Here is a 13688-nt window from a genome sequence, read left to right on the forward strand (position 1 = left end):
ATCAAGGTTCTGGAACGGAGCCTGAGAGAGGCAAACCATGGTTGGATTCTGGGTAAATTTTCAAGGCAGAGCCAGCTGGATTTTGGATTTGGGGTTATTTTTGGTTGGTTGTTTTGTTTAGTTTTTTGGCCGCACTGTGCAGCTTGTAGGGTCTTAGTGCCCCAATCAGGGATCGAACCTGGGTCCTGGCAGTGAAAGCCCCAAGCCTAACCACTGGACCTCCAGGGAATTTCCCCAACTGAATTCACTGGTGGAGTATATTTGAGGGTGAGAAATGAGAGAAAGAATCCAGGAAGGCTTCCTGGACTCTGACCTGAGCAGCTGGAAGGATGGGTGCCTTTGACTAGATGTGGGCAGCACTGGCGTGGAGGCAAGTTCAGGGTCAGTTCCACTGAATGTGAGATGCTCGACAGGCATCCAGGTAGAGACATCACGGAGGCAGGTGAATCCAAAGCTCAGATATTGAGGGGCATCCAGGGGTGGGGAGAGAGGTTAATGAGAGCTCGTGTGGGAAGTGCTCTCCCACTTAACCAACGCCAAGTTTCTCTCCTTTGTCACAGTCGGTCATAGGTAGTGGCACCTGGGAGGCCATCAACTCAGAAACTCCTGTGAAATCCCCAAGATTCGCCCTTTTGGATCTGGAGAAAGGGAAGTCTTACGTCTTCAGAGTGCGAGCGATAAACCAGTACGGCATGAGCGATCCCTCGGAGCCCAGCGAGCCCATCGCCTTGAGGGGGAAGCCAGGTACCTGGGATGCAGGAGAGGGGCGCAGGCCAGGCCAGGCTGTCAGCACCCAGCCCCCAGTGGCTGCAGGGACAGAGCCACGCACATTTCTCTGCTCCTGACCACTCTACCTATCACACAGCCGAGAAGCAACGTGATAACAGGCCTGTAAAGTTTCAGAACATCAAGAATTACATTTCCCTGAGCAAGAGGCTCTTGGAAGTACAGGCATTTTTCTTTTTTCAGATCAACAATTCGTGAGTTGCAGAATCCAGCTGGGTCTAGACAGGAGCTGTCTGTGACCAATGGCCCCTCAGGGCTAAAGGTCTCCAATCAGAGCCTGATCCCCCTCGTGCAGCCAGGATTGGGCCCCCTAGGCAGGCCTCCCACCCTCTCCTTGGTCCCACCCCCTAGCTCTGCCTCATCAGGTGGGACCCCTCTCAATAGCAGCACAGCATGGACCTGAGCAGGTCATTTCTGAGCTGCAAACCTTGATGTCCTCCCCTCCCAAACCTACTGTTCTGAAGGTCTGGTTACCGCCCCTGCCTCTGGCTCTTTCCTGAGCCTCCCAGCGGCAGCTCCACGCTAATCCTGACTTGCCAGGGTGCCCTCTCTCCTCTGAGGCCTCTGGATTGTGGGGTCTTTCTCTCTTTGATAAGACCAGACAGGTCCCTGGAGCTGCCATCACCAACGAGTCTTTTAAGAAACCAACTGCAGCATTGCCCATCTGAGAAGAGCCTGGTGTGCTGCAAGGCCTGTGTGGGGAAGATTGCCAAGTCCTAGATTTATAGTGCTCAATAATGTAGAAAAAAGATATATATATGTACATATATAAATGCATATATTCAGGCTTCCCAGGTGGTGCTAATGGTAAAGAACCTGCCTGCCAATGCAAGAGATGTAAGAGACGCAGGTTCTATCCCTGGGTTGGGAAGATCCCCTGGAGGAGGTGCATGGCAACCCACTCCAGTATTCTTGCCCAGAGAATCCCCATGGACAGAGGAGCCTTAGCCCACGTGAATGCATGTACATATTCATCATAAGTATAAGTAGGTTGGTGGGCAGATGGAGTTTTTTCTTTCATTCTAATCTGGTTAACGATTAAGCTTGATTCAGGGTCTCAGCCAGTGAGTGGTTTGTGATTGGATGTGGGCAGTCTCTGGACCACAAGGTAGCCTTAGGGCAAGGTTCTGGTACACTTCAGAGAAGGAAAGGAGAGGAAAAGAAGAGAGAGGAGGGGAGGAGAGGAAAAAAAGACAAGGAATTGACTTGTATTATGAAAGCGAAAGTATTGCCCAAAGTAGGAAAATACAAAAGAAGCAAGAGAGAAAGAGAGAAAGGAAGTGAGGGAAGGAAGGAAGGAGGGAAGGAGGGGCAAGAATGCCCCACCCCGCAAAATCCCGCTGGCAGGGTAACCACTGCGAGCATCCAGGTACCTGGGCTTCTGGTCTTTTGACCATGTGCCTACCAGTGCCTCTTCTTGAAAGTCCAATCAAGCTGTATGTAGAGCTTTGTATTCTACTTTTTAAAATTAATGTTATATCACAAACACATCCTCAGGTCTTGAAATCCTCCTTGAAATCAAGATTCTAGTGTGTGAGGACGACTCCATACATGGATGCCCTCAGCTCCAGCTCTTGCCCACTGGTAGAATCAGGTCTCTTGGATGGTCCCTGCGTGGCCTCCTTCAAGCCTCTCCCCACCACCCAGCATCCATCTACTGCCACACTGCCTTCAGCCTGAGAGGCTGAAGTTTCTGATGGGACCTCCTGAGCCCAGGACCCCAAGTCTACATCTCAGTACCTCCCCTGGGCCAAGTACAGAGCCTGGCTCAGAGTAGGCACTCAGTAGATACTGGGTTTGTGTTGGGTGGTTGCTGAGTTCAACCTTTGCCTGTTGACTTTGAAGGACCACTAAAACGCAAGGAGAATGTCCAGGGGAAATGGAAGACGAGGCTCTAGAATTCAAGAGAGAAAACAGGGCTGGTGGTAAAGCCTGGGGATTCACCTGCAGAGAGGTGAGGATTGAAGCCATGAGCATAGGTGGACCCTCCATGCCTTTCTTGAAAGAGTTCAAGAGAAACGGAGCAAGTCAAGGAACTGAAGCTTGGAGGAGTCTCAGATTTAGGGACAAAGGGAAGAGGGGAAAACATAAACAGGTGTGTAAGGAGTTTGAGAAATACAAAGAGTACTAGGAAGGTCCTGATCTGACATCTATCCATTTATCCATCCATCCCTCTGTCCATCCATCCATCCATCCCTCTGTCCATCCATCCATCCCTCTGTCCATCCATCCATTCATCCATCCATCCATCTGTCCATCTTTCCATCCATTCATCCATCTATCCCTCCATCCATTCTCCCATCCATCCATCCAGATCTCATTTAACAAATCATGGCAGACCTACCTCAAGGAACATTGTCTGAGAAAGCCATGAAAAATAACATTTCAAGGGGAAACAAACCATGTTTCCTAGAGACTGGAGATAAGGGCTGAGGAAAATTGTCAGATCTGGTAACTTCTAAGAGAGAAAGTGACAGTAAGGATTGATAAAAGAATCTTAATGAGGAAGTGGAAATGTTTGGAGGTGAAGACAGGACTTTCAGAATACAAGAGCCTGGACCGCACCTCTGGGACTAGGAAAGAGCTGCCCAAAGCCCCAGGGCATGTCTGAAGGGCTTGTGGCTACCCCCAGCCACCCCCACCCCCCATGCCTCTCTGCCTCTCCCACACCTCTCCCCCTTCCCAGCCATGTGACAGCATCTTCACTCGGCCCATATTTCTGTGTCTTAGCCACTCTCCCACCTCCAACGCAAGTTCAAGCTTTCCGAGACACACAGACCTCTGTCTCCCTGACCTGGGATCCAGTGAAAGACAGCCCAGAGCTCCTGGGTTATTACATCTACTCCCGGGAGGCAGGATCATCTGAGTGGCGAACAGTTAACAACAAACCCATCCAGGGCAGCAGGTGAGTTTGCGCCCACCCTTCCTGCCTCAGAAATAATAATAACGGTAATAATGATGAAGCCTGCCTTTCAAGACACAGTTGGGCACAGGGCACTGTCCTAAGCTTTTTCCATATGTTAGATCAATTAGTTCTACCTGCAATCCTATGAACTTAGGGCTACCTTTTTGCTTGTTTGTTTGGCTGTTCTGGGTCTTCATTGTGGTACACAGGCTTTTCTAGTTGTGGTTCACAGGCTTAGCTGCCTCATAGCACATGGGATCTTAGTTCCCCCACCAAGGATCAAACCCGAGTCCACTGCAGTGCTAGGCAGATTCTTTACCGCTGGACGACCAGGGAAGTCCCAGGACTGTTATTTTTATTGTCATCGCACAGAAGAAACTGAGGCACAGCACAGATAAGTAGCTTACCAAAACTTCCTTAGCTAGTGAGTGGAGGAACCAGGACCTGCCCCAGACGGCCTCTTTTCTGGCAAACCCTCTCTAAGGGCACGCTATTTGGAGATAGCAGGGACTGGCTAGGTCTTGTCCTTCCGGAAGCTTAGAGACAGAGAGGCAGAGCGTACAGGCCGGGAGGCCAGGGTCTAGGCTCCTCACCCACCCTCGCTCCCCAGGGACCTTTGCACAGAGACTCGCCCTCTCTGACCCTCAGCTCAGCCTGCCTGTGCGCCCCCCTACTCCCCTCTGAGCCTCCCTCCTCACTCGGTGGCCTCATCCTTGCAGGCAGGAGCCTCAGGCTGCTGGACTCATGACTTCTCTCCATTTTGAGGCCCTGTGGGATCAGGGACTCAGTTAATGACACATATCCCCCCATTCCATCCGACGACTGACCAGGCCCTGAGCGCTCCCCTCACCCTGGGCTGCAAGATCATTTCACCCAAAGAAAGAGACAGGACCTGGTGCCCCACTGGCTCATGGTGCCTCGCAGTCACTCACGCTTTGTCACCGCTAAATTTTGGGTTTGGGTCAAATGAGAGTCCAAGTTATCCCTGGAATGTCGTCTCCCCAAGGACTTGCATCCAGGTGGGCATCCCTGGTGGCGGGGGCGGGGGCTGAGCGAGAGTCACGTGACAGGAGTGGCGTGTCGGAAGAACGTGTCACACATGGGAGTGGCATGCCCCTCTGGTACATCCAGAGAGCTCATCACATATGTGTATCTCATCGGTTATGCATGTCAGGGCCGGAAAGAGGGTAAACACAGCTGCCCAGGGGTGTTGCCTGAGGTGATGGCCTAAAGCGAGCTCAGCTGGAAGGCAGGTCCTGGTTCACCACCATGCCATGAGCCCCTCAGAAGCTGGCTCACAGGAGATGCTCAAAAAAGGCTTGAATGAACGAAGAATGAACAGGCAGGCACTGCGCTGGGACTCAGGAGGCCTGGGCTGCAGCCCACTCCTGATGGGCTGTGTGCTCTTGGCTCACCTCATTCCTCCTGCAGAAGACCTTCCCTACCTGTAAAATGAAGAAACTGGTTTGATCCATAAGGGCCTCTCCAGCCTTCCAACATTCAACCCCTTGAGGTCAACTGACCGAGAGAAGCTCCCTATAGAACAAGATTTGCTCCAGGAAGATGTTGATAAGTGGAGAAGGGTTCACAATCTGAGTCTTACTGAGAAGGGACAGGATGGGAGGACATTTTTCTCTAAGCCAGAGTATCCTTGTATGCCTCTGGCTGATGATTCTCTTTGGGGGTCTTTAAAGGGACTCTGTTTTAGAGTCACAGCATTTGTACAGATAAAAAGACCACTCATGTTCCCAGGATGAGGCCCAAAGTCCTGGAAGTCTACTAGACTGCTCGGTTCAGGGGTTGGCTACCTGGGCCCTCAAATGGTACCTTTCCCAAGGTATTTGCTTTTTTTTTTTTTTAATTTTACTGCGATGGTGCACAGGCTTCTCTGTAATTGTGGCAGTGAGGCTTAGTTGCCCTGTAGTATGTGGGATCTTAGTTCCCCAGCCAGGGATTGAACCCGTGTCTCCTGCATTGCAAGGCAGATTCTTAACCACTGGACCACCAGGGAAGTCCTCAGGGTGTTTGCACTTTAATGACAGGCTCTAGAAGTCACAGCCTTTAAAATCTTAAGGACCTCACCCTCTAGGATGCAGGCATCACTTTGGGGGCAGGGGCAAGGTCTTCAGGTGAGAACTGAGGCCCTCCAATCCTCCCACGCTGGGGGCCACTTATCCCACACAGGGTTGTTCTAGAAACTTCAGGGATGTCTCCAAAGTGTTTGGCCGTCCCTGAAGGCAGCACATTTCTCTCCTAGGTTTACAATTCCTGGGCTAAGGACAGGGAAGGAGTATGAGTTTTGTATCAGGTCCGTCAGCGAGGCTGGAGTCGGGGAGAGCTCAGCCATCACCGAACCCATCAGGGTCAAGCAGGCTCTGGGTGAGTCCACAGGGCAGGTGCAGCCTGCAAGCCTGGAGGGTGGGCGGCCGTGGCCTGGGCAGAGAGCTGGGGGCTTATTGACCATCTCTTGGAGGGTCCAATCCAGAGACCACAGGGCAGAAGCCTTCCCGGGGGATCAGATGCTGCCCCTGACCACCCAATCCTTTGAGGAGAGAGTAACAGTGGCCTGAGACCAGCATGGAGGCCCAGGTGTCCTCCGTGTAGCAGAGTCAGAGTTATCAAGGGACACCGCCGGCTAAGTCAGCACCCTCAGAGAGGGTGGGCACCCACCAGGGGAGGCTCACCACCTCCCTCGGGCCCCCTGCCCAGTCTGGCCACGCGCTGGGAGCAGTGACCCTCACCCCCTTGCCTCCCTGTAGCTACACCGTCTGCGCCGTATGACTTCGCCCTCCTGAACTGCGGGAAAAATGAAATGGTCATTGGATGGAAACCCCCGAAGCGGCGTGGAGGGGGCAAGATCCTGGGTTACTTCCTGGACCAGCACGACTCCGAGGAGCTGGACTGGCACGCGGTCAACCAGCAGCCTGTCCCCACCCAGGTTTGCAAGGTGAGGCTAGAAGGCGGCCACCGGCCTGAGGTCCTGACTTACGCAGGCAGAGACCAGAGGTCGGGGCTGGAGGTTCTGAGACTGAGAGACCTCAGGCTCCTCGGCCTGCACGATCCAGCTGATTGTCAAGGGCAGACCAATCTCACCAAAAGTCCCCACAGACCTCCCGCTGTGAGCTCGATCCTCTGTCTCCCCAGCCTCAGCCTTCACAGTCTGTCTTTCTGCTCTTCAAGGTCAGCAACCTCCATGAAGGTCACTTCTATGAGTTCCGTGCCCGGGCCGTAAACTGGGCGGGTGTTGGCGAGCTGTCGGCACCCAGCAAGCTGTTTGAGTGTAAAGAGTGGACGATGCCCCAACCAGGTGAGTGGCTGGGAGGAGCCAAAGGCCAGTACCAGTCCTTGCCTCCCTCCCCAAAGCTAACCAGTGAAGATGAACATCACCGCCCTACTCTCTTTCCCCATCCTCTTCTACCAATGGGCCCATAATCTTATCCACAGATGGTCGTAACCCAGTTAGGTCAAGAGCTCTGACCTTGGTTGGCCATTGACTGACCCTGCACCCCCGTCCAAATTAACTCTCTAGCTCAGCACTCCATCGGAGCTCTGATTCTCGCCACAGGCCAATCTCAAACCCCAAAGGCACATGGCTAGGTGACCAGCTCATTCCAGTTTGCCCAGCACTTTCCCCGTATTATCATCAAAAGTCCCGTGTGCCAGTCCTGGACAAAGAGCCACATTAGCGTTCTCACAAGGTAGCCCTTCACCTCCCACTTAGGAAGGGAGGATGCCAACTTCCCACCTTTCCATTCAGCTCAGTTCTGTTTCTGCACAAACCTTTTACCTGAATGGCAGATAGTCACTCTGTGTGAGGCCTGAGACAACATTATAAACAACTGATACTTACTGGATACTAACAGGTATATTCTGTCATTAATGCTCACACCAGCACTTTTCTATAAGAACTATTATTATCCCCATTTTACAGATGAGGAGACAAGAGCATAAAGGTGAAGTAACTTGCCCAGAGTCTGCATGGCCTGAAAGGGTGGAACTGGGACCTGAACCCCACACCCTGAGCTTCTACATTAAACACTAAAATGGCAAAGAGATCAAATGGATGAATGCTGTGTGGGGGCTGGGAATGAGGAAGATCAGGGATATTTCCCAGAGGAAGTGCTACTGGGCACACTCTGAAGAGTTAACTCTGTTTCCAAGGCAGACCAAGCTTTGCCATGAAGCCAAGGCGGGCCAGGTCTCCACCAGGCCCTGAGCAGGCACTTCCAGGCCTGGGAGGGACCGGAAGAGGGACAAGCTTGCTGACTTACCACCCGCTTGCCTCCTGACTGTGTGGCTGGCATTTGGGTGCCTGGCTGCCCATCTCCTTCTCTCGCCCGTCTTCCCACAGGGCCCCCGTATGACCTGCGGGTGTTTGAGGTGCGGGCCACCTCCCTGATGCTGACGTGGGAGCCCCCTCTCTACCAAGGGGCTGGACCTGTCACAGGCTACCGCATCAGTTTCCAGGAGGAAGGCTCTGAGGAGTGGAAGCCAGTCACTCCAGACCTCATCTCTGGTACCCACCTGAGGGTGAGTCACCCCACTGCCACAGGATCCAGCAACTCCAGAACATCAAAGCTGGACCGGCCCTCAGAGGTCACTGCCCTCGCTTACTGGCAGCAGAGGATCAGAAAGGGGGTGTGGCTTAGCCAGGGTCACACAGCGAGTTCGCAGTAGGTCTGGCTGGCAGGTTGGCCTTAACTTGCTCTGTGCTGAGTAGTTCAGTTCAGTTGCTCAGTCGTGTCCGACTCTTTGCAACCCCATGAATCGCAGCACACCAGGCCTCCCTGTCCATTACCAATTCCTGGAGTTCACTAAGACTCACGTCCATTGAGTCCGTGATGCCATCCAGCCATCTCATCCTCTGTCATCCTCTTCTCATCCTGCCCTCAATCCCTCCCAGCATCAGAGTCTTTTCCGATGAGTCAACTCTTCTCATGAGGTGGCCAAAGTACTGGAGTTTCAGCTTTAGCATCATTCCTTCCAAAGAAATCCCAGGGCTGATCTCCTTCAGAATGGACTGGTTGGATCTCCTTGCAGTCCAAGGGACTCTCAAGAGTCTTCTCCAACACCACAGTTCAAAAGCATCAATTCTTCAGCGCTCAGCCTTCTTCACAGTCCAACTCTCACATCCATACATGACCGCAGGAAAGACCATAGCCTTGACTAGACGGACCTTAATCGGCAAAGTAATGTCTCTGCTTTTGAATATGCTATCTAGGTTGGTCATAACTTTTCTTCCAAGGAATAAGCGTCTTTTAATTTCATGGCTGCAGACACCATCTGCAGTGATTCTGGAGCCCCCCAAAAATAAAGTCTGACACTGTTTCCACAGTTTCCCCATCTATTTTCCATGAAGTGATGGGACCGGATGCCATGATCTTCGTTTTCTGAATGTTGAGCTTTAAGCCAACTTTTTCACTCTCCTCTTTCACTTTCATCGAGAGGCTGAGTAGACTCCTCCCTAAAAATTCACTTGTAATCAGCAAGGTGTAGCAGCCTTTGGGTGTGCATATCCCACTTTAAAACACTTATTTATTATTTACTTTTGGCTGTGCTGGCTCTCTGCTGCTGAGAGGGGGTTTTCTCCTGTTGCAGGGAGCAGGGGCCGCTCTCTAGTCATGGTGCACTGGGTTCTGATTGTAGTGGCTTCTCTTCTTGCAAAGCATGGGCTCTAGGGCATGCGAGCCTCAGTAGTTGTGGCGCACGGAGCTTAGTGGCTCTGTGGCATGTGGCATCTTCCCGGACCAGGGACTGAACCCATGTCCCCTCCATTGCTGGGTGCATTCCTATCCACTGTACCACCAGGGACGTCCTTGATAGGCACATCCCTCAAGCTAGGAATTCTGCTTCTAGGACTGAACTGTAGAGGAGCAGTTAGTCAAATGCACAAAGACTTCAGGACAGTGATGCTCACTGTAGTGTTGTTTATGAAGGCAAAAGTTGGAAACAGCTTAAACGTCCATCAGCAGTGGGTTTGTTTAAATAGATCACAGGGTATCCTTGATGTGAACTCAGTGCCAGGGAGTAAAGACTCTGGGAGTTTAAGGAGTAGCAATAGTATGTACAACAAGGTAGAGCTACTTGTACATTTTGACACAAAAATATATCCGTCATATGTGGCTAAAACAATGCACAATACAGAGCAGGATATTTAAATGTTCAGTTCAGTCGCTCAGTCGTGTCCGACTGAGCAACCATTGCAACCCCATGAACTGCAGCACGCCAGGCCTCCCTGTCTATCACCATCTCCCGGAGTTCACCCAAACTCATGTGCATCGAGTCGGTGATGCCATCCAGCCATCTCATCCTCTGTCGTCCCCTTCTCCTCCTGCCCCCAATCCCTCCCAGCATCAGGGTCTTTTCCAATGAGTCAACTCTTCGCATGAGGTGACCAAAGTATTGGAGTTTCAGCTTCAGCATCATTCCTTCCAAAGAAATCCCAGGATTGGTCTCCTTTAGGATAGGCTGGCTGGATCTCCTTGCAGTCTAAGGGACTCGCAAGAGTCTTCTCCAACACCACAGTTCAAAAGCATCAATTCTTCAGCGCTCAGCCTTCTTCACAGTCCAACTCCCACATCCATACCTGACCACTGGAAAAACCATAGCCTTGACTAGACGGACCTTTGTCGGCAAAGTAATGTCTCTGCTTTTGAATATGCTATCTAGGTTTGTCATAACTTTTCTTCCAAGGAGTAAGCGTCTTTTAATTTCATGGCTGCAGTCACCATCTGCAGTGATTTTGGAGCCCCCCAAAATTAAGTCTGACACTGTTTCCACAGTTTCCCCATCTATTTCCCATGAAGTGATAGGACCAGATGCCATGATCTTCGTTTTCTGAATGGTGAGCTTTAAGCCAACTTTTTCGCTCTGCTCTTTCACTTTCATCAAGAGACTTCTTAGTTCCTCTTCACTTTCTGCCATAAGGGTGGTGTTATCTGCATATCTGAGGTTATTGACATTCCTCCCGGCAATCTTGATTCCAGCTTGTGCTTCTTCCAGCCCAGCATTTCTCATGATGTACTCTGCATTTAAGTTAAATAAGCAGGGCGACAATATACAGCCTTAACGTACTCCTTTCCAGATTTGGAACCAGTCTGTTGTTCCATGTCCAGTTGCTTCCTTATGTTAGATAACATTTAATAGGGGTTTCCCTAGTGGCTCATGGGTAAAGAACCCAGCTGCGATGCAGGAGACGTAGGTTTGACCCCTGGGTTGAGGAGATCCCCTGGAGGAGGAAATAGCAACCCACTCCAGCATTTTTGCCTGGGAAAATCCCATGGACAGAGGAGCCTGGTGGGCTACAGACCATGGGTTCACAAAAGAGGCTGACACAACTGAGCAACTGAGCACGCAGCACGTAATATATGTATATCACATTGTATATTAATGACCACGTATGCATATACATGTTTCTTAATTTCAATGAGAAGCAAACTCTGAACTCTTTGGATAAATGATAAATGTGGCAGAATCACTGGTTTTATGCACCTGTGGCTTTTGTTTTCACTTCCACATGTGTAGAAGGGGAAACACAAACAACGCTCTTCTGGCATAACAAAGACGACTCCCGCATATTTGTCTTGTCAGAAAACAAGAGTGTCCGCTGAAGCATTCTTGGTGGTGATTTAGTCACTAAGTCCAACTCCTGGGACCCCATGGACTGTAGCCCGCCAGGCTCCTCTGTCCATGGGATTCTCTAGACAAGAATACTGGAGTGGGTTGCCTTGCCCTTCTCCATGGGATCTTCCCAACCTAGGGATCGAACCCAGGTCTCCGGCATTGTAGGCAGATTCTTTAACAACTGAGCTACAAGGGAAGCCCGTAGCATTCTTAACAGACACAAATTACTAACAGACAATCCATCGGATCACAGACTTCCAGGCCGTAGTATCTGTCTCTGGAAACAACATGTCTCACAGGCCTCCTTGGTTTAAAGAAAGTTCCATGAGATGTATTCAATTTTATCTTCTACAGTGCTAAGGAGAGAGGGAATATTTGCTCCCAGCAGGCAGGAGGGTGTGTGGGTTTCAGCCCCACAGGTGAACACCCTGTTAGCACCAAGAGGAAAGAAAAGCATGCTCGAGAGGCCTGAAATGATGTGGAAAGAAGACACTAGCAAGCAGACTACGGTGCGCGTCACATCTCAACATGGTCTGAGTACTAAGTCGCTTCAGTCATGTTCGGATCTTTAGGACCCCATGGACTGTAGCCCATCAGGCTCCTCGGTCCATGGGATTTCCCAGGCAAGGATACTGGAGTGGGTTGCCATGCCCTCCCCCAGCGGATCTTCCCAACCCAGGGATCGAACCTGCATCTCTTATGTCTCCTACCACAAGAGGGTTCTTTACCACTAGTGCCACCAGGGAAGCCCTCAACATGGTTTACATGCATTTAATACAAGCACTAATGGATTTTTACAATATTGGCAACTTTGGTTATCTCTAGGAGTGGAAATACGAGGGGAGCCTTCACTTTATATTCTTTTCTATTGCTTTGATATTTTCCCCAACAAGCATGCATTTCTTTCATAGTCAGAAAAAAATTAAAATAGTTCATTTTGAGACAATAATATTTAGTCTTAACTGAATCACAGAGGGATGAGAGCCCATGGGATGCTCTGAGATTCTGCAGCTGCTGCCCCCATGGGAGCCAGCTCCCTGCGATAGAGTCAGCCAGTGCCGGACAGCTGACCCTCGAGAGCCACAGGAGATGGCTGGTCCCTCTGCCCTCCAGGGTCAGGGAGCTTCAGTGACTTGGTGCTGTTCCTGCATGTGGATGATTGGCCGGCATTCACTCAACACTTCTGGACACCTCCTTAGTGCCAGACCAGGAACTAGATCCTGGATGTAAAAAGCTCAAGGCTCAAGTCACAGGCCTTGGGGAACAGGCAATTACAATACTGTGTGTCATACAATCGAGGTAGGTTCAAGGGATTCTGGGCATTCCAAGGAAGAAGGTAAGAGACTCTTCCTGGACTCGTCCCATGTGCCATGCTGAGTGGCTGAGGATGAGTTGGAGTTGCTAGACCAAAAGGAGGGAAGGGCATTCCAGACACAGGGCTCTGCGAGGGCAAAGGCAGGGAGGCATGAAGCAACGTGATGCATGGGGGACCCTGAGGAGCCAGGGAGTGAAGGGGGCACAGAGTGGAGGAAGAAGATGGAGGCTGAAGATGGTTGGGTGAGGGAGACTTTGGTACGAAGCCACAAAATCTGAAGTTCACCCTGAAGCCACTGAAAGAATTAAGTGCAATCAGACTGGCATCTTGGAAAGACTGGTAGAGGGAAACATAGACCAGGAAGGTGGGTCTAGAGGCAGAGGTGCCATTTAGGAAACTTGCACTAACCCTGGTGAGAAGAAATAACACTTTAATCAAGGCATGGCTGGGACACAGAGAGGTCACATTCAGGAAACGTTAGAGGGACTTCCCTGGTGGTACAGTGGATGAGAATCCACCTGCCAGTGCAGGGGACACAGGTTTGACCCCTGGTCCAGAAAGATTCCGCATTCCACGGAGCAACCAAGCCCATGTACCGCAGCTACTGAGTCTGCAGGGCCCAGAGCCTGTGCTCTGCAACAAGAGAGCCCACCGCAGTGAGAAGCCTGCGCACGGCACCTAGAGCGCAGGCCCTGCCCGCCGCCACTGGAGAAAGCCCACGTGCAGTAACAAAGCCCCACGTGCAGTGACAAAGCCCCACGTGCAGTGACAAAGCCCCACGTGCAGTGACAAAGCCCCACGTGCAGTGACAAAGCCCCACGTGCAGTGACAAAGCCCCACGTGCAGTAACAAAGCCCCAGTACGTCCAAAAATCAGTCAATAAATTTTTTTAAAAAAAGAAACGTTAGGGAAATACAATGGGAACTTTGGTGATGAGAGGTGTAGGGCTCAAGAAAAAGATGTCAGAGATGATCCCCAAGCTTCTTTCTGGGGTGACGGATGGAGGAGAGGCGGGGGGCCCAGGAGGAGAAAGAGTTTTCTTGTGAGGAAGCTGATGGT

The 13688-nt window shown here is 51.1% G+C and overlaps 1 protein-coding gene across 3 annotated transcripts in view; it reads left to right on the forward strand.

Annotated features, from left to right (window-relative positions):
* Positions 1 to 13688, forward strand: part of MYOM3 (myomesin 3) — a 52539-nt gene that overhangs the window by 21141 nt on the left and 17710 nt on the right. For all 3 annotated transcript variants that reach the window (XM_069579051.1, XM_069579054.1, XM_069579052.1), the window contains 6 exons: positions 561 to 744; positions 3517 to 3691; positions 5949 to 6070; positions 6451 to 6638; positions 6872 to 6998; positions 8043 to 8221. In XM_069579051.1, the coding sequence (XP_069435152.1) occupies positions 561 to 744; positions 3517 to 3691; positions 5949 to 6070; positions 6451 to 6638; positions 6872 to 6998; positions 8043 to 8221 (975 nt within the window). The remainder of the gene's footprint in view (positions 1 to 560; positions 745 to 3516; positions 3692 to 5948; positions 6071 to 6450; positions 6639 to 6871; positions 6999 to 8042; positions 8222 to 13688) is intronic.

Source organism: Ovis canadensis, chromosome 2, assembly GCF_042477335.2.
Source record: "Ovis canadensis isolate MfBH-ARS-UI-01 breed Bighorn chromosome 2, ARS-UI_OviCan_v2, whole genome shotgun sequence".
In the NCBI taxonomy this organism is placed as follows: Eukaryota; Metazoa; Chordata; class Mammalia; order Artiodactyla; family Bovidae; genus Ovis; species Ovis canadensis.